A 27,427-nucleotide genomic window follows, 5' to 3' on the forward strand; every position below is an offset into this window, starting at 1 on the left:
ACTAATTTCAAATTAATGGACTAATTTACATCCAATAAAAAGTTGATAGATTAAGAAATGTGTGAGTAAAAGATGAATGTGTTCAAAGTTTTTAATTTGAATAACTATAATATATATATTTTTATTTTAGAGGTGTTGTAATTTTAACTTTTTCAAAAACACAACACAAATAAAAAAAAATTTGTTTTCGACTGAGGAAAAATTGTTGTTGATAATTTAAAATTATTTTAAACTACACAAATGATCAATTTAATATTATTTATAATAAAATTTCATACTTAAATATCTTTTTTAAGTAAATAAAGTTATTCATTTAGTGTGCCTATTATTTATAGTAAGATGAAATATATTAAAAATTTTAATTATAGAGATATTATCTATTTATTATTTATTTTTTGTCATTTCATTTAACATGAACATTAAGAATGAAATACATATTTTTTAATAAAATTTAAAAGTAATTCCTTTTGCCCCGATAATTTATTTATTCTATAACAATAATATTTTTTATATAATTAATTTATTATTAAGTATAGACTAGTGTACCGTGTAATTATGAGGAAAATGAGATCATTTTTAAAATTTAACTAATTTTTTTTTATTAAAAACTCTTTGACGTGCAACAATAACAATAAATTAAACTTTAAATTATATTAGGTGTGATCAATTACATGAATTTTTTTCCGTTAATTTATGCCATTATAGACAATTTTAGTTGACATATTAAGAACTATTAAATCCTTATTTACTATTTTATTCTCATTATTTTATATTTATTCGTATGTCTTTTATTTTAGAATAATTATGAGTTTTTAAATATTATTTTTTATTATTTAAATAAAAGAAAAAAAAAGGAAAAATAAAAACATTAGCGAAAATAAAGAAAATGCAGAAATTAGGAGGTTCCGTTCTCTCTCCATCGATCATGCAACGGGGGCAGCGCGACTCCTGGCCCGACAAAGAAGCGACGCATCGAATCCATGGCGCCCTGCAAATGCAAGATCCCTCGAACCCTAATCCTTCCCCCACCCCCAATCCCAATCGAAATACTCACAATGCCCCTCCTCCTGAGCATCAGACGACTTCGTCCGACATGTTCGCCGGTCCTACCAGAGGCTCCTACCACCGGCGCGCCCATTCAGAGGTCGATTTCCGGCTGCAACCGGACGACATAAACGGCTCTGCAGCCGGCCTCGATGAGATCGGTTCCGAGGAAGATCTCTTCTGCACTTACATTAATGTCGACAAGCTCCGTGGTGGAGGGTCTCGGTCGCCAGACGAGTGCCCGAGTGGAGGGATCGCTTCTGCCGATGATGGCGAGAGGGGCAACTCTGCGGATCAGCAGCGAGAGAAGAGTGCAAGGCATCGGCATCGGCACAGCAATTCGGTGGATGGATCATCATCGGCGGAGGTTATGGAGGCTAAGAAGGCAATGCCTCCAGATAAGCTCGCCGAGCTTTGGACAGTTGATCCCAAGCGAGCCAAAAGGTAGGGTTTTTTTGTTCTCTTTTCTTTCCAATTTGCCCAAAATTCAAGTTGATTTTTGGTTATTCGTGCGTGATAATATTTTTTTTGGTTGAAATTATTGTGTTATTTTACCATAAATGATATAATGCTGCTATCAATTTGTTTGTTTAGCTGGGTTCTGATTTGCATTTCCATTTTCGTCGTGGCTCATGTGTCAGACCTGCTACATTTTGTTATGTAAGAATTAGGAATTTACGTTATCTTTTACTTTGTTTTAATTTTTAATCACATCATATATTTCCTTGACACTTGTTCAAACTCTTAAAGCCCCCTCCTCCTTGGATGACTTATCCTTTTAACTATTGAAGTTGGGTATAAAACATTTCGGAAAGAGTTTTTTGACATTGTTATTGTTTTCTGTCTTCTGTTTCTACTTCTCCACTGTGAAAAAACATATTATGAAATGGTGTTTATTTCTGTTGTTAGTTTTAAATACTTGTGGGCATCTTACAACTTTTTACCAAACATTTTTCTTCCTAATAGCTCCTTTTTCACGAAAAAAGGGGGGGGGGGGGGGGTGGCATTTTTAGAACAATATCAATGAGTTTCTTTTTATCAGCTCTTTTCTTAAAAGTCCTTTTAAAAATCCACATGTGAGCCAAACTAAGCCTTAAAAGTTTCATATTCAGAGCTTTTAAAAGCTGAAAGCTAGCTTTTTCCTGACTATTTATTCTATTTCATACAATTTTGGTTAAGCATTACAGTGCTTAAATATATATATTGCCGAACACTCAAAATCAGCCTTTTCATCTTTCCAACTTTTTTTTCGTAGTGGGCACAACCAATTTTTACAGCAACCTAAATCTACTCCTTTTCATTAGTTTATTTTCAAACGTTAATTTTCATCAATCATAGAGGCCGTGCCTTGGTGCGATGGCTAGTGCCTCCGCCTCGGTACAGGTGGTCTCGGGTTCGAGACTTGGGAGCGGCCTCTCCAAAAAGGGGGGTAAGGCTTGCCGACATCCACCTCTCCCAGACCCCACTCAAAGTGGAGCCTTGTGCACTGGGTACGACATAGGGGCCCAAAATAAGGTTAGTTTTCTCATTTTCATAAAAATTAATTAAACTTCCTGAATTTCTTCTCATAAAAAATAAATTTGAACTATTTTTGTGCCAAGGTAGAACTGAACTATTTAGGCACCCAGGGGGTGTAAGTTATGTTTAATCAAGATTTCATGCTTAGTAAATAATCAAAATAATGTGCAGAAGTAAGCAGTAATTGGACAAACAATTAAATAAATAATAATAAAGATGAGGATGAAAGTGACAAAATCAATTCACAAGAGATATTTGATGTCAAGTAATTTTCGTTTGTAGGTTTGGGCTCCCTTTGTGATGATTGGACCTTCAGCACTTTTATATGAATCCTTTAGTGCTATTTCTAATTTTAATCAAGCGTTTGGGTGTTGAGAAGACCCTCCCTCCCGAAAGGTGCATTAATCTGAAAAACTTCAACCTAAGACAAGACAAAAAATCTGCGAAAGCAAGTTCTAAGTACCACTTCGTGTGCTGGATGGGAAAGAGGAAGAAGGTAGCCTGTTGGAGTGTTAGACGATTAAGGGAGTGTAATTAAAAAATGAATTAGATGGGGTGACCTTTAGGGAAGTGAGTAGTTGGTGGCAGAATACAAATGCTAAATGGGTTACGGAGATTGACAACAATTATGGATTCGTTTAGAGGTTGGCTAATGTCAAGATGAAAAGGAATTTGATTAAGGAATTGGAATTTTGATGTGGGATTTTACTTTTTGAATTTTAACTCTTGTTTGATAGCTAATGAGATTGCATCTAGGAAGCATTGATATTGATATGTGGTACGAATACGATATGATACGGATACGGCAATATGGCAATTCTATAAAAAGAAGGATACAATATGGTCGGGACTTAGTTAATTAATATAAAAAATATATATTTAGGCATGTTTTTCCATTGTTATAAAAAATATTGAGGTAATAAGCATCATTTATGCTCAATTATGAATTTCATAATTACTCTCATATTAAAGAACTCAAAGAAACATTTATCATTCATCAACAATCAAAAAGTGGTCCAAGCCTCCAAGATTTTCAAGCAAAATACAAAAGTATTTGCTTGGAATGTATGTGGTGCGTTGGATTTGGGGGCTTTCAGTGCAAATAGTTTCTAGGAGATTCAAAGAGATCGGAGGAACGTGTTGGCATGTTGATTTTCTCCTTTTTCATTTTAGTTGTTTTTTCTAGTTTGTTCCAAATATTTTTTCGGAGATGTCTTATTCCCCCTCTTGTAAATTCTTTTCCCATGAACATAATTCTCTTTTGCTATGAAAAGAAAAAAAACTACAAATCTAATTAACACAATAAGAGTCATAAGACATTTGTCAACTATGCATCATCATTTTCACCATCACCATCTCTGAAAAACATCACATCCATATCTGGTTCATCAAGGGATAGACTCGCAATCTCAAGCACCTCAGCACCTCCAAAGCCTCATCCCAAGCATCTCCTCTAGCCGCCCCCTTGTACCTCTTCAATGAATGGATAAATGAATAGATACTCCAATTCTTCACACAACAAGAGAGTGAACAAGGTTGTCCTAGAAGCTTCAAGGCTATTGGTTGAAGCATGTGTGTAGATGCACTTGGACCACAATAGTTTGGTTCCAAAGTGTATCTATCTAGTATAGATTCAGGTGTACCAAACACATCCAGGAAATCAGAAAATCATGCAAATTCCACATTTGCTTTCTTCCTACTCTTGGGGTTTGGGAAAAATATTCGAATCAATTTGTTCCTTTCCTCAGAAATTTCAATATCTACATTTGGAGCAAAATGATTTATAACAATTTTCATAGTTTTGTTAGAAAAGGGGGTAAGGGTAATAAGCATGTAATTTGTGGAACTTGAAAAAGAGTACAAAGATTACCTAAAAGTTAGAGTGAGCCAAGCAATGAAAGGGTGTACAATTTTTTGTCCATCGAGCAACTAATATGTTGTACACCACCTTGTAAAAGGATGATGAATCCCCTTTGCCAAGCCTTCACCCTTACATATCGCCTTCCTCACTTTTGCTATCATGGTGTCCCACATTCCATATACCAAGTGTAAAATAGGTTTATTAGTATTAGCTCCTCAAAGCATATCATAGATAGGATTGGTGAAAGATAAAATGTAACCAACTTTTCCCCACCAAACATCATTAAAATGATTTCCTTCACATGCATAGCTTTCCCAATATCATCTTCTTTGTAAGAAGCCCACTCATCACTAATGACCATGGTTTGGAGGCCTCTCTTATTAGCTTCATCATTTGAGTATAACTACCATCAAAGCAATTCTGGTATCAGCTATAGCAAGCAATTTGAGTGGCTTATACTCATTAAAAATTGCTAATCTCATGGAGTGATTTGTGATGAAAGTGTGAATTAATGAAGTATCCTCTGCCACATCAATGATCCAACTGCAATCCTAATAAAAAATTTCTTTTTGCTCGATTTTTTTTTGTTGCGTATATATTCTTTAGAGTAAGATGAAGTGTGTGCACCACACATAGAGTCCAAAAAATATGTGGATAAGTAGACTCCACAATTGATCCTGCAACCTTCATCACAGGTGCATTATTAGTAATAATTTTTACCACATTTTTTGCTCCAACATAGCTAGCAACATCCAACATCAACTAGGCAATGTAATATTTGTCTTTGTTTTCTTTATTTCTACCAACAACCTTCAAGAAAACTGGATGCCCTCCTATTATAGCCATAAAATTTATCAACGACCTTTTCTTTGTGGATCAGTTCACCCATCAGACACAATGCCCACTCCTTTTTTCTTTCCTAGTCTCCCTAATTAATTGCTACTTTCTCTTAGGTGTGTGTCTTCTCTTTCTGTAAAAGAGTAATTCTCAAAGCATTATATCTTGGAGGACCAACAATATTATTGCTAATGGCATAACTAAATGCTTCCAGATAATATGGATTTCTAGCAAAGTGGAAGGGAAGACCACCCGAATATAAAACATCCTTGCAATCAAGCATTTCAAGTGGTCCCTCACCTCCATTTGAAATGCCTTCTCCTTTGGAGATCTTCTGGTGCTTTTTTCCTCTTAAACAAAGATCAAATTGAGGTATTTGATTGGCCTTGAACTGATGATGGAGCTGGACAAGGCAACGACACTTGCTTAGGCTTTTTTTTTTTTTTCTATTTTCTGCTTCACTGTCCAATCTTTACATCTCAGCAAGATACTCCACAGACACCTTAGGACGTGCCTTAATTGTTACAACTGAAATTTTCAATAAATGTCTTTTACTCTAGAATAAAGCTCTTTTAGGATTGATGGAAGTAGTTGCACTGAAAACTGAAGTTTCCACCTCCCTTGTCTAATTTCCCTAACATAGTGACACTTACGCCAAAGAGTGGCATTATCATCCAATGTTCCAGTTGCAAATTTACTAGTGATAGAAGTAGAGGATGAAGAACTCTCTTAAGCCATTACTGTTGCAGAATATTTACTAATTCAATACACTCTAATCTTGTCAAATATGGAATTAAAGAAATGAAAACAAGCTAATTTATAAGTTTGTGAATCGTAAATAACATCATATTGTGATCAATATCATCATTCTCCAATTTCTTTAAAAACAAATACCCGAAAATAGGCGGAGTGGTAACCGTGTTTCAATTTTGACATTTTGTATTTAAGTATTTAACCATCAAAATAGTAAGAGTGGCTGAAGCTGAAGAACCATGTTCCAATTTTGTTCATCATCCACCAATTTTTTTAACATCAATTTTGTATTTAAGTATTTAATCATCAAACACCAGTGTACCACACAAGCAAATGACCAATAAGAAGAATGGGAGGGACTCACGGCTTTGATGAGATTCTAATGCAAACTTTCTAAAACTCGTAGGTAGATGGAGAAGAGGGAGGGATTCACATTGCAAGCCTTTGAGAGACAAGAGGCTTCGAGGCTTTAAGTTACGATTGTTTGACCCTTCGGCAGAGTCGCAGAGAAGATGATTCGAGCCTTCCATGAAGTCAATATGTTGTCATCTTGATGAAGGCTGAGATGTTCAAACTCAGAGGATAGTTTGAGGACTATGATGTCTAGCGATGGAGGTTGGGAGGGAGGTTCTAAGGTCAAGAGAGCTTGGATTCACTGTTTGTGTTCGTCTTCTCCTTTTCGGCTGCGATGTTTAATAGAAGTTCATGTTATTGATCATTTTTCATCTTCTCCTTTTGTTATTTTCTGTTTTTTTTTTTTTGGTGGGGGGGGGGGGGGTGGGGGAGGGAGGGGGTTAAGTGGCCCCAAAACGCTGTGTTTCATAGCCAAAATGTGTTCTGCAACTATCCAAATGTATCTGCATGTATCCGAACATATCCAAAAGTGTCCAATTTTATTTTTATTTTTTAATTATGAATATGTGTCCAATATCGATACCTCCCCATTTTGAAGTATCCATGTTTCCTAGGATTACATACATTTTAGGAGGATGCATGTAGGCCCATGATTGAGGGTTTGGAGTGAAATCCTATTTCAGAGACATGATGACTCGATAGGTTAGGCCTTTTAATTAGAATGACATGAGGGCAGTTGTGTTTGGGATGGGGGATTAGGGTTTGGGTCTGGATGGATTTAATATGGCTTTCTTTTTGGATTATGGTAATTGATTTGGGTGGATTTAATGAGGATAGCTAATGAGTTAAGATGACTATAAGGCAAGCTATGTTTTATGGTTCAGAATGTTGGGCAACTAAGAGACAACATGTACATCATTTTTTTGCTAAAGGCCAGTTTGAGAAAAAGCCTGAATGCTACTTTCATCACTCTCATTCCTAAAAAAAAAATGAAGCAATTGAAGTAAAGGATTTTTGCCCTATTAGTCTTGTTGGGGGGGTTTATAAGATCATTGCTAAGGTCTTAGCCACCAGATTTCGCACAGTTATGGATGATATAATTTCAACTTTACAGAATGCTTTTGTGAGGAACAGGCAGATTCTTGACCCTGTACTTATTGCTAATGAATGCCTTGATAGTAGATTGAAAACTGGGGTGCCAGGGCTACTTTGCAAATTAGATGTTGAGAAGGCTTTTGATCATGTAAATTGGGGTTTTCTTATGCAGTTACTAGAACGGGGGGTGGGTTCTCTACCAAATGGATGCGGTGGATTTTCTTTTGTATATCTACAGTTCGTTTCTCCATTCTGATAAATGGCACTCCTTGTGGGTTTTTTGAGAGCTCTAGGGGGTTGAGACAAGGTGACCCATTGTCTCTTTTGTTGTTTGTCTTGGTTATAAAAGCCCTGGGGAGAATGTTGGATAAAGCTGTCCATGATGGTCACATGTCAGGCTTTGGTGTGGGGCGTATAGAGGGAAGAGCTTTGGTGGTGTCTCATCTTCTCTTTGCGGACGATACTCTAATTTTTTGTGATGTTGATCTGGATCATATTTTGTTTCTCCGTGTGATACTTATGTGGTTTGAGGCAGTCTCTGGTTTAAAGATAAATGGGCAAGTCAGAGTTGGTTCCTGTTGGTACGGTGTTTAATTTTGACTTATTCCTGCACATCCTCGGCTGTAAACAAGGTAATCTTCCTATGAAATATTTGGGTCTTCCTTTGGGAGCCAAATTCAAGGATAAGACAATATGGAACCCAATTTTGGAGAAGATGGAACGAAGGTTAGCAGGATGGAAACATTTGTACTTATCTAAGGGAGGTAGAGTCACGTTAATTAAAAGCACTCTATCTAATTTACCCACTTACTTTCTATCTTTGTTTCCTATTCCTGCTGCTGTGGCTAACCGTATTGAGAAACTTCAAAGGAATTTTTTATGGGGTGGCATTGGTGATGAACCAAAATTCCATTTGGTTAAATGGGATACTGTTTGCTCTCCCATTTCTTCAGGTGGTTTGGGGATAAGAAAGGTAAGACAGTTTAATGAAGCTTTGCTTGGGAAGTGGTTATGGAGATTTTGGATGGAGAAGGCTGCTCTTTGGAGGCAAGTGATAGAGGTGAAATACGGCTCTAGTTCCTACTGCTTTTTTACTTATCACTTACCTGGAAGAGGGGTGACATGTCAAGTATCTGCATGGGATCATGTCTTCTTAGGGCTATTCTGGATGTACAATGCAATTTTGGTAGTAATATTTCATTTCAGTTGGAAAATGCAGTCAGATGTTTGGGGTAGTATAAGTGATCAAGGGGTGATAACTCATATCACGGGAGGAAATGGTTGGTGCACTTGGTCCACATGGTGTTGGCTTGTGGAAAAATATTAGTCCGGGATGGCCTTCTTTTTCTTGCCACGTTTTATATGATATTGGAAATGGGTCTAAGGTGAAATTTTGGCAAGACCATTGGTGTGGTGAGACGTCTCTTGCAGTCAGCTATCCTGATTTGTATAGATTTTGCCGAGATAAAGAAGCTAGCGTGGCTGAGCTTATGAAGTTTGATAATGGAGTCTTGTTTTGGGATGTAAGTTTCTTTAGAGGTATGCATCTTCGGGAATTAGAGGCCTTGACTGGTTTTATGGATACGGTGCATCAGTGAAGGGGTTCGGTGAGGATAAGATGTGCTGGAAATCTGATAGAGAGAAGGGCTTCTTGGTTAAAGGTTATTATGGTATTTTAATGGGCTCCAAAGATTGTGGTTTTCCTTGGAAAAGTATTGGAAACAGAAAATTCCATCTAGAGTAGCTTTTTTCGTTTAGACTGCTGCTTTAGGGAAATGCTTAACGATTGACAATTTACAAAAAAGAAAGGTTTGGATATTGGATTGGTGCTACACGTACAAGTGTAATAATGAGACGGTTTATCATCTTTTTATTCATTGTCCGGTTGCAATGGACTTGTGGGTTATGGTGTTGGGTTTGTTTGGAGTGACCTGGGTTATGCCGCAATCTGTAGTGGGACTTCTAGCATGTTGGCAAGGCAGATTTGGTTGTTATCAAAATGGGTTTATTTGGTTGATAGTTCCTCATTGTTTATTGTGGTGTCTTTGGAGGGAGAGAAATAGTAGGGGTTTTGAAGATAAGGAAAGATCCATTTCGGACCTGAAGCTATTTTTCTTTACAACTTTGATGGATTGGTTGGCTGCTTTGCGAAACCAATCATTTTCTTCTGTTTTTGATTTACCAGATTCTTGTAATTTCTGTTTTTGATTTGTTTACCCCATGTACACTCCTTGTGTACTTGGTGTTCATTTTTTATATCAATAAACTTATTACTTATAAAAAAAAAAAGGTAAAAAAAAAAGTTGAAGTTGCCAAAATGCAAATGTTAAGGTGGATGAGTGGCATTAAAAGATAAAATAGGGAGCAAGCATATATGCAATAAACTAGGCGTAGCACCTGGAAGACAAGATAAGGGAGGGCCAGCTTAGATGGTTTAGGCATTTGAAATGCAAGCCTAGTGGCACACTTGTGAGGAAAAGTGAGTTAGTTATTGTTTCTAGCATGAAAAGGGGTAGGGGTGGGCGTAAAATAACTTGGAATGAGGTAGTGAGGAAGGATTTAATAGCTCTTCATCTAACAGATGAAAATGCTCTCGAATCTCAATCGGGTGAATTGGCAAAAAAGAAATCATGTAGCTGACCCCGCCTAGTGGGACATAAGGCCTGTTGTTGTTGTTAATGAGTTCTATGTTAATGGGATTTTGTTAATTCTGCTTTCATCACTTTAGTGCCTAAGAAGAGTGGGTCTATTAAGGTCGTTGATTTTCAGCCACTAGGTCTAGTTACCAGTGTGTATCCAACTATTGCTGAGGTTCTTGCAGGTAGGCTTAGTTTTTTGTGATAGGAAATACTATTTCACAGGCTTGAAGTGCTTTTGTAGGGGTAGGCTGATTGTGGATGCTATTTTAGCAGCTGATGAGGTTGTGGAGGATGTTTGCAAGAGGGAAGAGAGAGAGAGAGAGAGAGGGGGGGGGGGGGGTTGTTTTAACTAGATATTTAAAAGTCTTATGATTGAGTTAGTTGGAATTTTCTAGATAAGATCGTGGACAGGTAGGGATTTTGAGAAGGGTGGTGGGCTAAGATGAGGGGATGCTCATCTAATGCTTCCATTTTTCCAGTCATTATTAATGCAAAACCTAAGGCCCTACTCACTTGTGGAAAACAATTTTATTTTCCATTTCCATTTTTTAAATAATTACAAAAATGCCACCATGTCTTTTAATTCCCAATTAATATAGTAAAGTTGGAAACCATCTTTTTATTATTTTCTAGATTTCCTATACAAATCTTAGAAAACTAGAAAACAAGGTGGCTTTTTTGTATTATTTGGAAATCTGAATGAAAAATAAAGACAGTTTTCCACAACTAAACATGCCCCAAGTCTTGTTTTAGGGCTTCAAGGGTGTAGAAGAAAGATATAATTCCCAGCTCAGATTGAGCTGCCACATATGACCTTTATACATCCGAAAATTAAAAGTCCAAGACAGAGAGAGATCCCACGTACAGAGAGAGCAAGCTCATCAAGCCGGCATCAAATAGTTTAATTCAAGACAGTAATTTCAATGCACAAATACATCACTCAAGTTTTATTACCATCGAAATCAATGCCTTTTGGTCAACAATTATCAATTTTGTGGACTATCTTATGCAGTGTTGGAACTACCTTAAGCACATGCCAGTTTGTGCAACAGACTGATATTTTATTATATGTATTTTAGGCTTTTCTTGACTTTCAGCTTATATTTTAGCTGCTATTTTTATTCAGGATTCTGGCTAATCGACTGTCTGCTGCTCGGTCAAAAGAGAGGAAAGCGTGCTATATATTAGAACTTGAAAGAAAAGTACAGACCCTTCAAACAGAAGCAACGACTCTTTCTGCGCAATTGACACTATTCCAGGTACACAAGATCTGATAACTCATTTGCCCATCAATGAGACCTTGATGATTCTAGTGGACATTTTTTATTAAGTAGAACTAGCCCTGTGTGCTTCTTGTTTCAATATCAATTTCTCATATAATGTGCCTTTAAGTCATGAACATAAATTTTCACTATCATGTTTCTGTTCTAAAATCTATTTTTATATTATATTGTGTATGATTTCAGTCCACACTTCTTTTATCTTAGAATATTTGTTTCACCTACTTGGTTTGATACCCTAGTTATGGGAGACATCTGATCAAGGAAGAAGACAATAAATTTCAGCAGTGCATTAACTTCCAGATTCAAAGTCCCAAAAGCTGCTCACCACTTTGCACTCTACTAATATAAAAAGGAAATTGAAATTAAGAAAATTATGAACTCAAATACAAACCAACCCCAACATAAACACAAACCCACTAATTAATCAAACCTAACACTTAAGGACAACAAGCTCTTCAGGCTAGTCATTACTCTTTCATACATATCCTTAATGACATCAATATATCTGCTGCATACTCCCTTCTTTTCTAAAACCCACCTTAGAAATTTGCTAGGTACTTTACTATATGCTTTCAGTAAGTCAATAAAAACCATATGCAAGTCCCTCTTCTTTTCTTTGAACTTTTCCATTAATCTTCTTAGTAGGTAAATAGCTTCTGTTCTCGATCCCTCAAGCATAAAACCAAATTGATTCTCTAACACCCTCATTTCTATTCTTATTTTTAATTCAATCACCTTTTCCCACAGTTTCATCGTATGACTCAAGTTTAATTCTGCAATAGTTATTAGAAATTTAAATTTTACCTTTGTTTTTGTAAATAGGTATTAATGTGCTTTTCCTCCATTCCTCCAGCATTTTCTTGGTTTTTAGGATAGTGTTGAATAGGTTAGTTAACAATATACTTCCTTTTGTTATTTGAAAAAAATATATATATATACACTTCCTTTATCCCCTAGACATTTCCAAACATTAATTGGGATGTTATTTGGTCCTAGTCTTTTCCTCATTTGTCACCTGTAGGTTTAAGCTTTCAATTTAGTTTTCATTAAACAACCTATTAAAGCATCTTCACCACCTTTCTTTTATGTCTTCTTCTTCTACCAAGACATTATCGTTCTCATCCGTTATACATTTTACATTCCCTAAATCTTTGCACTTTCTTTCTCTAGCTCTAGCTAGTTTATATGTCTCTTTTCCCTTCTTTGTGTCTAATTTAGCATATAAATTATCATAAGCTCTATGCTTAGCTTCCCTAATAGCCTTTTCTACCTCTTTTTTTGGCTTCTTTATACTATTCAAAATTTTCTAAATTTCGACACTCTTTTCATGTTTTATACCAAATTCTTTTTGTTTGCACAACTTGATCCCACTACTAGCTTTCTTTGCTTTCTGAGACTCTTCCTTTGGATTCGTCTAAAATCTCATTTGCTATCTTTTAATAGAGTTGGCCATTCTACTCCATGAAACCCCTATTTTTCCAAATTTTACTATATATTTTCCCTTAAAACTCCACCACAGAATCCTCTTGCTTTGATTTATGTTGCTCTTTTTGTTCCATTTCTTTGTACAAATATCTAATACTAAAAACTCTTTTTTTTTAATAACACAAATGAATTTATTTATGAAAAGAATAATTATAGTGAATGGAGGACAAGAAATCCTCTTGGTAAAACAGAGAGCTAACAAACCAAGAACACAATCACATTAAAGCTCCCTTCCAATTTCTATGGACATCAGACAGCGAAAGACCTTCTAAAAACCCAAAAGAATGTGCCAAAAAGAAGCATAAAAAATAACTTTCACCCAAAGTAAGGAAGGAGGGGTCTTCTTATCTCTGAAAATTCTGGCATTCCTTTTAATCTGTAGCACCCACAGCACTGAAAACTGTGCAGACTCAAAAGTTCCTTTCTTTTATTTTTCTCAATGCCACAAAATTTTATCTTCAAAAAGTCAAAGATAGATTTCAGAGCCACCTAGGCCTCTTCAAAAAAGGAAAACAGATTGTTTTACGTGTGTCTTGCCACCTTGCAATGAAGAAATAAATGGCTAGAATTCTCATTTGAACCACTGCATGTGATACAAATATCTGGATTAAGTGTTTTGTAGGGCTTCTTGGTTTGTAACACATCATTTGTATTGATCTTGTCGAGTATGAGAGTCCAAATGAAAGCCTGGACTTTAAATGGAACCTTTGCTTTCTAGACAACTTTGTTTAACAAGAAAGGGCTAGGATTTGTGGATTTAGTAAGATTAGAGAAAAGAGACCTTCAAGAAAGACCCCAAAGTGTCTCGAATCCAAAGCCTTGTTTACCCCTGTAAATTTGGCAAAATGGAATTCCCAAGAAAAAGCTCCCCCCCCCCCCCCAAAGATTAATTTAAAAGATAAAATTGGTGCCTCATGGACAAAGGAAAGAATAAACGCGAGGCACCAGCAGCTCCAACAAAGAGTCACCAACCTTGTTATCCTCCTAGAAACTAATTGATGCAGGGCAGCATCAAGGTTCTGGAGCCATGGGAGAGATTAGAAGAAATAGAAGAGAGGAAGGGAGGGGAAGAGAGGAGAGAGGAGATACCAGGGGGGAACTCACGTTCATTCCAATTCAAATTCATCAATAACTGTCTACAATATGGCATTCACACACTAATTATAAGAAAGCCTATTTACATGAAATTACACAAACCCCTAAAACTACACTACATTACAAACATACCCCTACTTTACACAAATATCACAAACAACCACCAAATACACATAATCCTATACTAATTAATACTGAACACATAATAAACTACTAACTAAACCCAACAATTCCTTAGCCCTACTCTTATTAATTATTCTCCCACAAGGATCTACCCAAGGTCTTGCTTCTTGCCCTACATCACTGATGTTATCCCTAATTTCCGCTTTGAAATGACTGAATGGAAGTAAAAAAGACAAGCTACCTGTGAAACAAACTTCCAAGAACTTGCATGAGTAGCATTGCCACTTCCTTTGGAATCCCACCCATTCTTGTGCTAGCCATATTTACTCTTTATCACTTTATACATAAGGAATTAGATTCTAAAGGAACCCTTCATAGCCATTTCCCAATTAAAGATCTGTTATTAGAAACTATATGACCAAGTCCCAAGGCCTCCTCAGACTTTGGCCTCCTAACAGCCTCCCAACTAACCAAGTGATCCCTCTTATTCTCCTTAGTGCTAGGCCACAAAAATCACTCATAATTTTTTCCAACTTCCTAGCCACTCTAGAAGGTAATTCGAAAGGGATAGAAATTAAATGGAAATGTTGGCTAGGGAAGCACTAATAAGCGTAATTCTACCTCCTAACGAAAGATAAGCCTTCTTCCAATCCTCCAATCTATTGCCCATTCTCTCAATCATGGGATCCTAAAAAGCATCAGACAAAGAATTACCCCGTAGAGGAAGACCAATATATAATAACAGCCAAGAAAGGGACTCACAACCCACTAAAGATCTTAAAGTATCAAAATTTCTACTCCACAGATGAGGCACCTCCACATCCTCTCTGCCTATAGAAAGACCACTAATAACCCCCAAGTCCTGAGCATGGGATACCCACCTACTTGAGACATCCACAACCAAAGTGAACAAGAAAAGGGATAATGGATCCCCTTGTCTCAACTCCCTCAAAATGCCAAACCAGTCACTAGGCTGACCATTAACAATCACCAACATATTGGCAATTTGGCAAAATTGAGGCACCCACCTATCGGCTTAAACACTGCCCTCCAAATTTCCCCCTAATCAAATGGTTTCTCCAACCACTTAGCCACCTCTTCTCCAATAATTTTCCAATCCAACCCCTCCACCATTAATCTATTCTTACATTCATCACGATACAACCCTTCATAGAAATTTGTAGCTTCCTCCCCAATTTCTTTATGATCTCTCACCACCTCCCCACCTCCCCTGAATCAACTTCCAACTCCTTAATTAGATTGTTCTTTCTCCTTCCATTAGCCACCTATGAAAGAACCTAGAGTTAGAATCCCCTTCTCTTACCCAACTAACTCTAGACCCAACTCCTTACCTCCTTCATTCAAAGCACTTTCATATCATTATAAAGGTGAGCCTTTCTAACTCTATCTTCCTCCCTAATGAACCATATTCCTCTAGATTATCTAAGTCTCTAATCTCCAACAAAATGTCATTTTTCTTTCCCCTAATATCCCCAAATACTTCTTATCCAAACTTACAGTTTTTCTTTGACAAAATTTAGCTTTATCATCAAATTAAAACCCTCCCATCCCTAAGCGTGGCTCTTTTCCACTAGACTCCTATAAAATGGCGAAAAGAAGGGGTAGTGTGAGCCACATTTTTCTTCACTTTGAAAGGAGTTGGACTCGACTATATAGGGTTGGAATTCAAAAGAATCGGATAGTCGTCAACAAGAGAGCCTAACTGGAGCCTTTTGAACAATATTAGGGAACAGATGATTCAGGGGCAACATCAAGGTTCTGCAGCCATGGAAGAATTTAGAAGAAATAGAAGAGAGGAAGGAAAGGGAAGGGAGGAGAGAAGAGAAACCAGGGGAAAACTCACATTCAATTCAACAATTCAAATTCATTAACAATTGCCTACATCATGGCTTTCACACATTATTTATAAGAAAGCCTCTAAACACATACCCTTAAAACTACATTACATTACAAACATACCCCTAGAATACTCAATTACTACAAAGAAGCCCCCAACATAAATTATCCCAATACAAGCAAATTACACACACATACTTAAACAACTAACTAACTATGCACATTTTGGTTTTGGACCCAATAAACCATTCACTCTATTCTTTGACATAGGCCTCCTAATTGGGTCGAAATGATCCATCCAAATAGCCGCTTCTTGCCCTACATCAATTCCCTCTTTCTGAAAAGAAGAAAGTACCAAGGAATACATCACCATGAATAGAGTCATCTCGTTTCATAAGAAAGGAGTAGTTCTCTTCAACTTGGTGAGTGGAAAAATTTGCGACAGCATCAACTTATACTTCTTTTTGTCAATGGAGAGGGAATAAGAATTCTCATATCCATCATGATTCACCTTCCTATCAAATAACCATGGGCGGCCCAAAAGGATGTGACAAATTTTGGAAGGATATTACATTGCACTGTCTCCATATGGAACAAACTTGAAGGTAAGTACGCAGCGATCATGGACCTTTAAGTTGGTATTATTCACCCAAGCAATTTTGTATGGTTCGGGATAAGGCTCGACTTTCAAATTTAACTTCTTTACAGCTTCTTTAGAAACTATATTTGTGCTACTATCAGGATCAATAACGAAAGTTAAAAGCCGTTTTAGGTATTGAGTTTGAAAGATGTTGGTCCACCACCAATCCTTTGTCTCTTTAACCTTGTGAGAAGAGAGCATTTGAGTGATGGTTGGCTCGTAGTTGTTTCGGAATGCGCAGGAGTCTTCAAGAGGTATTAGTCTGAACACCTTTACTCGATTGCTCAGCTGTCTTCTCTCATACAACTCCACTAGTACTCTTCTCAAACCGAAGGACTGATGTAGCTCTAGGAGGATTGCATTGCATGTCCTCACTCTGAGTAGCAACTTGTGTTGCATCCTCAATTGTAATGAGATGACATGCGGCAATTTTGGAGGCAATAGCTGGCTTCAACCCTTTTCTGTACAAAGCTGTCATAACATCCTCTCTCTATTCTATATTGGCACGAGTAGCCAGATGTTAGAATCTAATAGTGTACTCCAATTGTCTTTTCTTCTTGCTTTGAATCAAAGAGCTGGAGATGAACATAATGCTAATAATTGGGAGACACAAATTGCTCCGGCATGGCTCACTTCATCTCATCCCACGTTAATCTCACCAAATCTCCTTTTTCATCTCCCTTTGTTTAATCCATCAGATTCGAGTAGTTCCCTTCAATTTTGATTGAGAAAAGTACAAATTTTAGGCCTCATTCATGTCATACCTTAAAAATTAGTGCTCCAAAGAATACACCCAATCATCAAATTCATTAGGAGAACCGTCACCATTAAAATTTGACTTTTAGTTTAATTCCCTTACTCAAATAATTATTTCAGCCTTCACACAACTCAAAGCATGAGGGACAGCAGGTACTCCACCATATTGTTTGGTAGGAAATTCCATGTGCCTTTTACCTAAGGCTGCAACTTCAGTTGTTAGCCTATTCAAAGCACCAGTAATAGTCTCCAAAGAATGTTCCATATCTTGTATCCTACCGAATAACAACTCCACCTTTGCAGACAATTCAAAATTGGTGACCATGATGCTATTGTATGAAGCAAATCACAAACTTCACTTTCAATTATTTAAGAACAATCTTCAAGTCACCTTTAATCTCGAGTATCACGTGGAAATGAAACAAATTCACTAGAAAAACTCACAAATGCAGCAAAAGAAAACCTGATTTTTTATGATAGCAGTGGCAATTTCAAGGTTTCATGCCACAATTATTGTTCTTGCTTGCAATATGTTGTGTCCACAACAAAATATCTCCGTGCAGGTCAAAATATTGTGGATAATATCCAAAATCTCATGGCTGAAGCATTTTTTCGCAAGATTGGAAATTGGAGAAAGCTGTGGAAGTTTCCTAGTCGCAGGTCGTTGGCGCATGGGTCATATGCGTCATCGGTGAGGCATCTTCAGTGATGAAACTTGGTCGAGGTGAGATCAAGGGGTGAGGAGTTTATTGGTGGTGGTGGTGGTGTTATGAGAAAAGCACAAGAGATCAGAGTTTTCAAAGTGCCAACGGCTGGAGAAGTTTTGGCCAGTGCGTGGGGTTCCCTCCGGTGGTCAGACAGCGATGAAAATTGGCAGGGAAGGGTTTCAGTGGGGTTCTGTTTTCATTGGGATGGGTGGCGTTGCAGGAAGGGCTCTGGAAGGTGGTGTTCGAAGAAATGGGAACACAACTGGAATTTTCTGAATAGTTCAGAAACTGCCTTTCGGTGGTTTTTTTTTTTTTTTAATACTGAAATTTCAGAATAGAAATTATGAGATGAGAGAGTAACAGAGAAGGAGAGATTAATGGAGTTAACAGAGAAGGGAGGATTAATACAAAACAGAGGGTGAGAGGACAGAACAGAGAAAAGAAAGAAGAAGAAAAGAAGAAGAAGAAGAGAAGAGGAGGAGAGTGAGGGAGAATGGGTGGACTGAAAGCTAGAGAACAAGAAGAGAAGAATGAAGAAGAAAAAGCAAATAGGGAGTGAGAAGTTACTGAATAGTGGAGAAGAAAAGAAGAAGAAGAGACGGAGAAGAAGCAGCAACAGAGGGAGATAGAAGTTGCAGAACAGTGGGGCGGGGGAAAAGGAACAGGTTGGGCAATTGAAATGGAAGAAAGAGATTGTGGTTAGGCTTTGATAACAAATGATGCAGGGGCAGCATCAAGGTTCTGCAGCCATGGGAGAATTTAGAAGAAATAGAAGAGAGGAAGGAAGGGGGAGGCAAAAGAGAGGAGATACTAGGGGAAAACTCACGTTCAATTCAACCATTAAGATTCATTAACAACTGCCTACATCATGGCTTTCACACACTATTTATAAATAAGTCTCCAAACACATGAAGTTACACACATATGCCTAAAACTACCTTACGTTACAAACATACCCCTAGAATACACAATTACTACAAACAAGCTCCCAACATAAATAATCCTAATACAAGCAAACTACACACACATATTTAAACAACTAACTAAGCACATTGGGTTTCAGACCCAATAAACCATTCACCATATTCTTTGAAATAGGCATCCTAATTGGGTCAAAATGATCCATCCAAATAGCTGCTTCTCGTCCTACATCAACAGGTCCTCCCGTTCAATATATAGAAATCTATGTGAGTCAAGTCTTGTTTTTCCCCGAAAGCCACCCAGGTGAAACAGCCATTGTTCTAAAGAGTCAAAAAGTCTCATGCTGATGGTCACCCCAAAACCCCCAAACTTCTCCCTAGAGGTCTTGATAACATTAAAGTCACCCCCACCACCCAACGCAGGTTGCAAAACCTATACAAACTAGCCAGCTTTATGATAAGAACTTCCCTTTGGGTGTATTGAGTAGAATCATAATCAGAGGTAAACTACCAATCCCATGTACCTCTAAACTCAAGTAAGATAGACAAGGAGAAAGAACCTGAAATACAATCTTTACACATAGCTAGTCTTGTGTCCCTCACTGCTAATTGTCCTCCTAAAGCTTCTGAAGATGGGAAAAGAACCCACTCCTTGAATCTATTATCCCAAATGCTCCTAATGACATGCGAACCAATCTTAACTAATATTGTCTCTTGAATAAACAAAATATCTAGGTTGACTTTATTCACTAGATCATAAACCACCCTCCTTTTGTCTAAACAAACCCCCCTAGACCTCTAACATTCTAAGACAAAAGCTTCATTTGGAGAAACTAGTGAAGTCAAGCTTTCCCTTTAGATAACTTTATAATCGTTACTAGATAAACGATCTTCCCTCCTAGTTAAGAAAAAATCTATTTGGCATTGATTTTGTCCACTCTTGAAGGTTATCGAGTGTTCTTCTCATTTCAAGCAACTAAGCAAGTATTCATTGTAACAAGATCGTATGACTTGGCAAAATCTAAAATTATATCCCGAGGCTCATTTTAATCTCCATAGCCATGGCCTCTATGCATCCTCTTATAACCTTTATTATCCTTCCAAAATTATCGTTTAGGTTTTTGTTAGTCCTAGTTGGGGAGCATACACACTTATGACATTTATTATCTCTTAGCTTGCAACTATCTTGATTTTTATGATCCTATGCCCTATTCTTTTAACATCTACTGCATTATCTTTTAGGTCTTTTTCTACAATGATTCCCACCCTATTTTTATGTTTTTTTCCTCTTCCCGTGGACCATTGTTTATGTCCTACTTTTCTGATTTCTCTAGCTTGCTCCCCTACTCACTCAGTCTCTTGGAGACACATTACACTATTTTTCTTCTAATCATTGTATCAACTAACTCCAACCTTTTTCTCATAAGTGTCCATATGTTCAAAGTTGCTAATCTAACTCTAATTTCTTGTACTACCTTCTTCAACCTTTCCTATCTAGAATGGCTCGGCCTAGCCAACTCTTGTCCATTTTTCACTATGCTCTGGTGGTATAAGTGCAACGCATAGCTTAAAGGGGATAGTCCAATGAACATTTGGTAAGAATTTATTTCATATAGATCTAACAAGCTTTATGTTGCCTATCAACTACTTAACACAACCCTCCTCCTTTATTCGTGCTAAAGACTGGCTGTGTGTAGAGATATTTAGGGCATTTAGTGCTACACATGCAGAGTATAAGTATCTACATATATTGGAAACTAAAATTAAGAAAATTACAACCCCCTAAACCCACAAATAAACCTCCACATAAATATAGGCCTACTAATTAATTAAACCTAATAGTGATTTATCTAATGGCTCGATTCCTACCCACACTTGGTTGAATGAGACAATCCGAATTCTTCTGGTCATCAATTAGCTTAAAATTTTCAAATCTTCAAACAGTTTCTTAGGTTGAGAATTACATTGGTTATTTTGGTGCGAATAATGGCCTAGATTTATAAACAGCTCTAACAAATATGTGAATCTCCTCTTGTAGCTCAACCATTTTGGGTATTATTGTTCTCTATGTATGTTTAACCACAAATCACCATATTAATTGATTGTTTGACAATTCCCCAGTTGACTAAATGACATTTGAATTCATCTTCTATGTTACTTCTAAGGAATCTTTTCTGCTTGTCTTTGATCCTTTTGGCCGCTGAGCATGGGTTGGGAAGAAGGGACATGGACTACATTGGGAGGTTTGATGTTTGAGGGAGTACTGTTAATGAGATCAAGTTTTCTACTTTTTGAAAGATATTAACACATCCAAATGGCAAGATTTTTCTCAAACTTTCCACTATAGGCTCCCAAAGACCGTTGTCCTTGAAAAGTTGGCCCTTAGAGGACACCCTAAGTAGTTGAACTTGAAAGCCCCCAATATGCTTTGCAAGATTCTTGCCAAGAACCTGCTATTAACCCTGTTCCCAACAGGGATAAGTTCACTCTTGCCTAAATCAACTTTGAATCTTGCTTCCAAGGAAGAAGAAATGCACCTAATTTTAAGAATTTAACCAGCTTCTACCACACAAGAGATGTCCTCACTCTGAGGCGGTCAAGATTTTTCCCTTCGAGCAAGACGCCAAAGGGTTCCTCTCACCACAAATTTATAATTTTCTCCTTGCATGAGAAAAATGGACTACGTCATCCCTTTTGCTTCTGAAAGAGAAAACCAAAGTGTTATCACTGTTCTTTCATCCAACAATAAGAACAACAACAACAAATCAAGCCTTAAGTCCTACTAGGAGGAGTCAGCTACATGAATCCTTTACCGCCAATTTATGCAATCATGGATAATTTCTTTAGACAAATTCAGGACTATTAAATCCTTACTCACTATCTCATTCCAAGTTATTTAGGTTTATCCCTACCCCTTCGACTGCCCCTCACAATAACTAAGTCACTCTTCCTCACTAGATCTGTGTTGCAAGTGTCCAAACCATCTGAGTCGTCCCTCCGTTATTTTATCTTTTACAAGAGTTACGCCTAACTTATCGCGAAATGTTCATTTCTTAGTATATCTTTTAATGTTACACCATTCATCCATCTATGCATTCTCATCTTGGCAACTTTTACTTTTTGAATATGCTGTTTCTTAGTCATCCAACATTCTGATCCACATGGTCTTACAGGTATCCTATAAAGTTTCCCTTTTAATTTTAAGGGTATTCTGTGATCACAAAGCACACTTGAATCACTTTTCCATTTTACCCAACGTGCTTTAACTCTGCATTACATCCTCTTCAATTTCTCCCTTAGCTTGCATAATGGATCCCAAGGTATTGAAATGTGCTAGTGCTATTGTTTTCTTCATCATCAAGTTTAACTTTGTCTCCAATATTTCTCCTACTATTATTAAAATTACATTTCATATATTTCGTCTTATTTCTACTTATCCTAAAGTAGAAATAATTCTAACTTAGACTCTACTCCACCCCTAGTTTCATCAATCAAGACAATATCATCTGCAATCAACATACACCATGGAACATTTTTTTTTTATACTCCTAGTTAGTTCATCCATTACTAAAGCAAAAAGATAGGAGCTCAAAGTAGATCCTTGATGTACACTTGTTGTGATTGGAAATTCTCTAGTCTCTTCACCTATGGTCCTAAAACTAGTCATTACTTCGTCGTACATATCCTTATGAACATCAGTATACCTACTACATACACCCATTTTTTCTAAGACCCACAATAGGACTTTCCTAGGTACCCTACGATACGCTTTCTCTAAGCTAATAAATACCATATTCAAGTCCCTCCTTTTTTCCCAAAACTTTTCCATTAATCTTCTTAAAATATATATAGCTTTTGTAGTAGATCTCCCAGACGTAAAACCAAATTGATTTTCAAACCTTCGTTTCTAGTCTTAATCTTTGTTCAACTACCCTTTCCTATAGTTTTATTGTATGACTCATAAGTTTAGTTCAATGATAGTTATTACAATTTTGAATATCTCCTTTATTTTTTTTCATATAAGTATTAAAGTGTTTTTCCTCCATTTGTCTAACATTTTCTTAGTTTTTATAATTGTGTTGAACAAATTAGTTAACCATATAATTCTGTTATCACCTAAGCATTTGCAAACTTCAATTGGGATGTTATCCAGTCCTATAGTTTTCCCAGTTTTCATCTTTTTTAGTGCAAACTTAACTTCATTAACTATGATCTTGCGAATAAATCTAATATTTTTAGGCTTTTCCTCATTTGTCAATTCTAAGTTTAAGCGTTCTACTTGGTTTTCATTAAATAGCTTACTAAAGTAACTTCACTATTTTTCTTTGATGTCTTCTTCTTTTAACCAAGACAATATCATCTTCACTTTTTATGCATTTTTCATAACCTAAGTCCTTACTCTTTCTTTCTCTAGCTCTAAAAAGATTAAATATATCTATTTCCCTTTCTTTGTATCTAATTTAGCATACAAATTATAAAATGATCTATGTTTAGCTTCACTAATAGCCTTTTTTTGCATCTTTTCCCACCTCTTTATACTTTTCAAAGTTATCCATGTTTCTACATTTCGCCATGTTTCTACATTTCGCCATGTTTAATACCAAATTCTTCTTTGTCTTAACGGCTTTTTGGACATCTTGATCCCGCCACCAACTTTCTTTGCTATTCGAGAATCTTTCTTTTGATTCACCTAAAATTTCTTTTGCTATCTTTTTAATAGAGCTAACTATCCTACTCCAAAGAGTGTTTGTGTCTACACCATCCTCCATAGTCCAATCACCATCTTTGGTCATTTTATCTTTAAATTTTATTATATTTTCTCCCTTTAGGTTCCACCACTTAGTTCTCTTACATTGGTTTATTTTGTCCTTTCTCTTCCATTTTTTAATACATATATCTAACACTAAAACTCTATTATGTGTTTAAGCTTCCACCTGGGATAACTTTGCAATCTTTACACAATAAATGATCTACTCTCCTAGTTAAGAAAAAATCTATTTAATTTTTATTTTGTCCACTTTTGAAGGCGATTAAGTGTTCTTCTCTCTTCTTAAAGCAAGTATTCATTGTAATAAAATCATATAACATGGCGAAGTCTTAGAGCATCTTCCCAGGCTCATTTTTGTCTCCATATTGATATCCTCCATGTATCCTCTCATAACATTTATTATCCCTTCCAGCATGTTCATTCAAATCCTATGAATATTTTCTCAGTCCTTGATATGCCTTGCATAATACTATCCATATCTTTCCAAAATTGTCTCTTAAGGTTTTCTGCTAAGCCTACTTGAAGAGTATAAGCACTTATGATATTTATTATCTTTTGGCCTAAGACTATCTTGATTTTTATAGTTCTATCCCTTACTTTTTTGACATCTACAATGCTATCTTTTAAGTTTTTGTCTACAATAAATCCTGCCCTATTCTTATGGTTTTTTTTTTTTTTTTTCCAAGTGTATTGAAGTTTAAATCCTGATTTATCAATTTCTCTAGCTTTCTCCCCTACTCACTTAGTTTCTTGAAGGCAAATTAGATTACTTTTTCTTCTAATCATTGGGTCCACAATTTTCATTCTTTTATCTGTAAATATCCCTATATTTTAAGCTGCTAATCTAATCATTGTCTCCTGAACTAACTTCTTTGCCCACCCACGTCCAGAATGATGTGGGAACCCTTACATATTTGTCACCGTACTCAGGCACCCAACATGGCAAGTCGCTCCAGGGTGACAACCTAGCCCACCCTCACCCATTTTTTGCTACACCCGGATGGTATAATTGCAGCACTTTGCTCGCGGGGAATGCCCCAACGAATGATTGGTAAGGATTCATATCATAGTGAGTAGATAAGTTTTGCGCTGGCTGTCTGTAACCCTCCTCCTCTACCCGGGCTTAGGATTGGCTCTGTGTGAAAAGATTAGGACATTAAGTAAGTGCATCACAAGCGGAGTTTGTCCAACAATAAGACAAAATAAAAAAAAATTTCACTGAGTCTTCTAAATGCTCCTTAGATCTTCCATTACCAACTCATCATCTTCTATTAGGGCATCCATAATGAAAATATTGATGAACACATTCATTCTGCACTCTGCAGTGTGTATATAAAAAGTAAATTTTCCAAATATGTTATTTGATGTAAATGAATCCTTAATTTATTACTATAATTCAATGATGGTCTTATTTATATATATAAAAAATCAATAATGACCTAACACTCCCAATTAATTGGATTTGGATATAAAGAAATGATTATATATAATGAAATTCCCTATATTGCCTTACCATCTTCTCCATCTCATTAGGCTGTTTAAAATGAAAGTCAAATTTTATTCTCATTACACAAATCTCAATGGTAAGGTTGTTATATCCAAGGGAAGCGGTCCCTTAAAGGATGCAGGTCAGACTGCATACATCTTGCGCTCCCCTACTCCTGATGGCATGGGAGCCTTGTGCACTGGGCTTTACAGTTAAGCATGCACATAAATCTAATAATCCAAAAAATTTCACTCTCTCTCTATGTTTTAATGCTAGACTTTCATAGGATGTTTTAAAATATATTTCTCAGATGTCATTTTCATTTTATTTGGGACTCGTAACTTTTGCATTATGCATTTTATTGCAATTACTTGAAAAGCTTTTGCTATGAAAAGTATCCTTATCTCACTAACCTTTTAATGATGTTTCTTGAATTAGAGAGATACTACAGGACTGAGTACTGAAAATACAGAGCTTAAACTTCGGTTACAAGCTATGGAGCAACAAGCTCAGTTGCGTGATGGTATGTGTTGTTAATATTCTAGTAATTTATTGCAACGGAGTAATTGGTCATATTGCTAGCTTGTTAATGGAACTTGCTTCTGGTTTGGAGTAGTGAAATCACCGTATGTTCCTTTAAGGGGCCATTTGATTCACCTATCTTTGAGAATTCTTGGAATTTTGAACACAGCAATCCCCACAGTTTCATGTTTGGTTTGAGACAGATTCTTTTGTGGCAGACAGGTGGGGTTCAATCGGACTCTTTTTTTTCCCACGAAACAAGGAATCCTAGGCCCGCCTCTCCTTAGGTTTTCTTAGATTCCCTTTTAAATTCAATTTAAATATCCTGACTGCCCACCTTTTTGAGACAAAAATACTACTGTGTGGATTAAGGCATGCATGGACAAGGCTGTGGGTTATTGCCATGTGAAATCAGCATCTATAACCTTCTTCATAAGTTCATAGTGAATCTAGATCCCTGAAACTAGTTTTTAAGATTAACTAGAACATGCATAAAATAAAATTAAGTAAAAAAATTGAAGAATACTAGTTTTCAAGAAGAAGGATGCTAGAAAATGCAGGCCTTACATGTGCTATTTTTTACAGTACGTGATAAAAAAGCTGTTTGCCCGTACTTGGATTAGTATTGGGATTGGCAAGGGAAAGAAAGTGGAATTACTAGTCACTATATTTGCTTGTTTACCTTGTATGCAATCAAGTTGAGGAAGAAAGGGAGTGCATGCATTCTTGCATCAAGCTGTTGGACATGGATGCTCTTTAACGTCAATTCCTTTTTAATAGAATGTGATGTAGCTTGAGAAGCGGATTTGGATGGATCATTTCAACCCCAATTTGGAGGCCTATGTCGAAGAATAGGGTCATGGCTTATTGGGTCCAAACCTAAATGTGCTTAGTTAGTTAGTTGTTTAAGTTTGTGTGTGTAGTTTGCTTGTATTAGGATTATGTATGTTGGGAGCTTGTTAGTAGTATTTGTGTATTCTAGGGGTATGTTTGCAATGTAATGCAGTTTTAGGAGTCGATGTGTAATTTCATGTGTATAGAGGCTTTCTTGTGAAAAAAAAGTGTGCGAAAGCCATGTTGTGAGCAGCAGTTGTTGAATTTGATTTGGAATGGAATATGAGTTTATTCCATGTATCTGCTCTCTCCTCCCTTCCCAGTCCTTCCTGTCTTCAATCTCTTCTAACCTCTGCCATGGCTGCATATCCTTCATGCTACCCCTGCATCATTTGGTATCAGAGCAGTTCTAAAGTTCTTATGAAATTTCACCCGTGTCCCCAATTGTTCTAACACCACTTTCCAGACACCGTTGTGCTACACCACCCATTCCATTGAAATCAGACCTCCTTGAAACTAGCCCCTGAATTCTCTTCACCATCCAACCACCGGAAGACCCCCATGTGCGGGCCAAAAGAATTCCAGCCATCAACCCTCTTGATGCCTAGCTTCTGGTGATTTTCTTAACACACCGCCACCACCACTAGGCTCACCAGCCCCTCATCTATTGGTAGCCAGAGTTTCATTGCTGGAGGAGCCTCAGCGGCGGGGCACGCACTCCACGCACTGGCAAATGTGAGTGAATGTCTGCCAGACTATCCTCCTGTTTCCAGTCTTGCAATAAATTTCCCAGCCACAATATTTTGGATTTTCTTTGCAATATTTTGAGCTGCTAGGAGATATTTTGATT

The 27,427-nt window shown here is 36.8% G+C and overlaps 1 protein-coding gene across 2 annotated transcripts in view; it reads left to right on the top strand.

Annotated features, from left to right (window-relative positions):
* The first annotated feature begins 887 nt into the window (after positions 1 to 887).
* The window catches only part of LOC131149223 (transcription factor RF2b-like), a 40,529-nt gene continuing 13,989 nt past the window's right edge, over positions 888 to 27,427 (top strand). For both annotated transcript variants that reach the window (XM_058099479.1, XM_058099480.1), the window contains exons 1-3: positions 888 to 1,488; positions 11,228 to 11,360; positions 25,660 to 25,744. In XM_058099479.1, coding sequence (XP_057955462.1) covers positions 926 to 1,488; positions 11,228 to 11,360; positions 25,660 to 25,744 — 781 coding nt within the window. In that variant the 5' untranslated portion in view covers positions 888 to 925. The remainder of the gene's footprint in view (positions 1,489 to 11,227; positions 11,361 to 25,659; positions 25,745 to 27,427) is intronic.

Source organism: Malania oleifera, chromosome 2, assembly GCF_029873635.1.
Source record: "Malania oleifera isolate guangnan ecotype guangnan chromosome 2, ASM2987363v1, whole genome shotgun sequence".
Lineage (NCBI taxonomy): Eukaryota > Viridiplantae > Streptophyta > Magnoliopsida > Santalales > Ximeniaceae > Malania > Malania oleifera.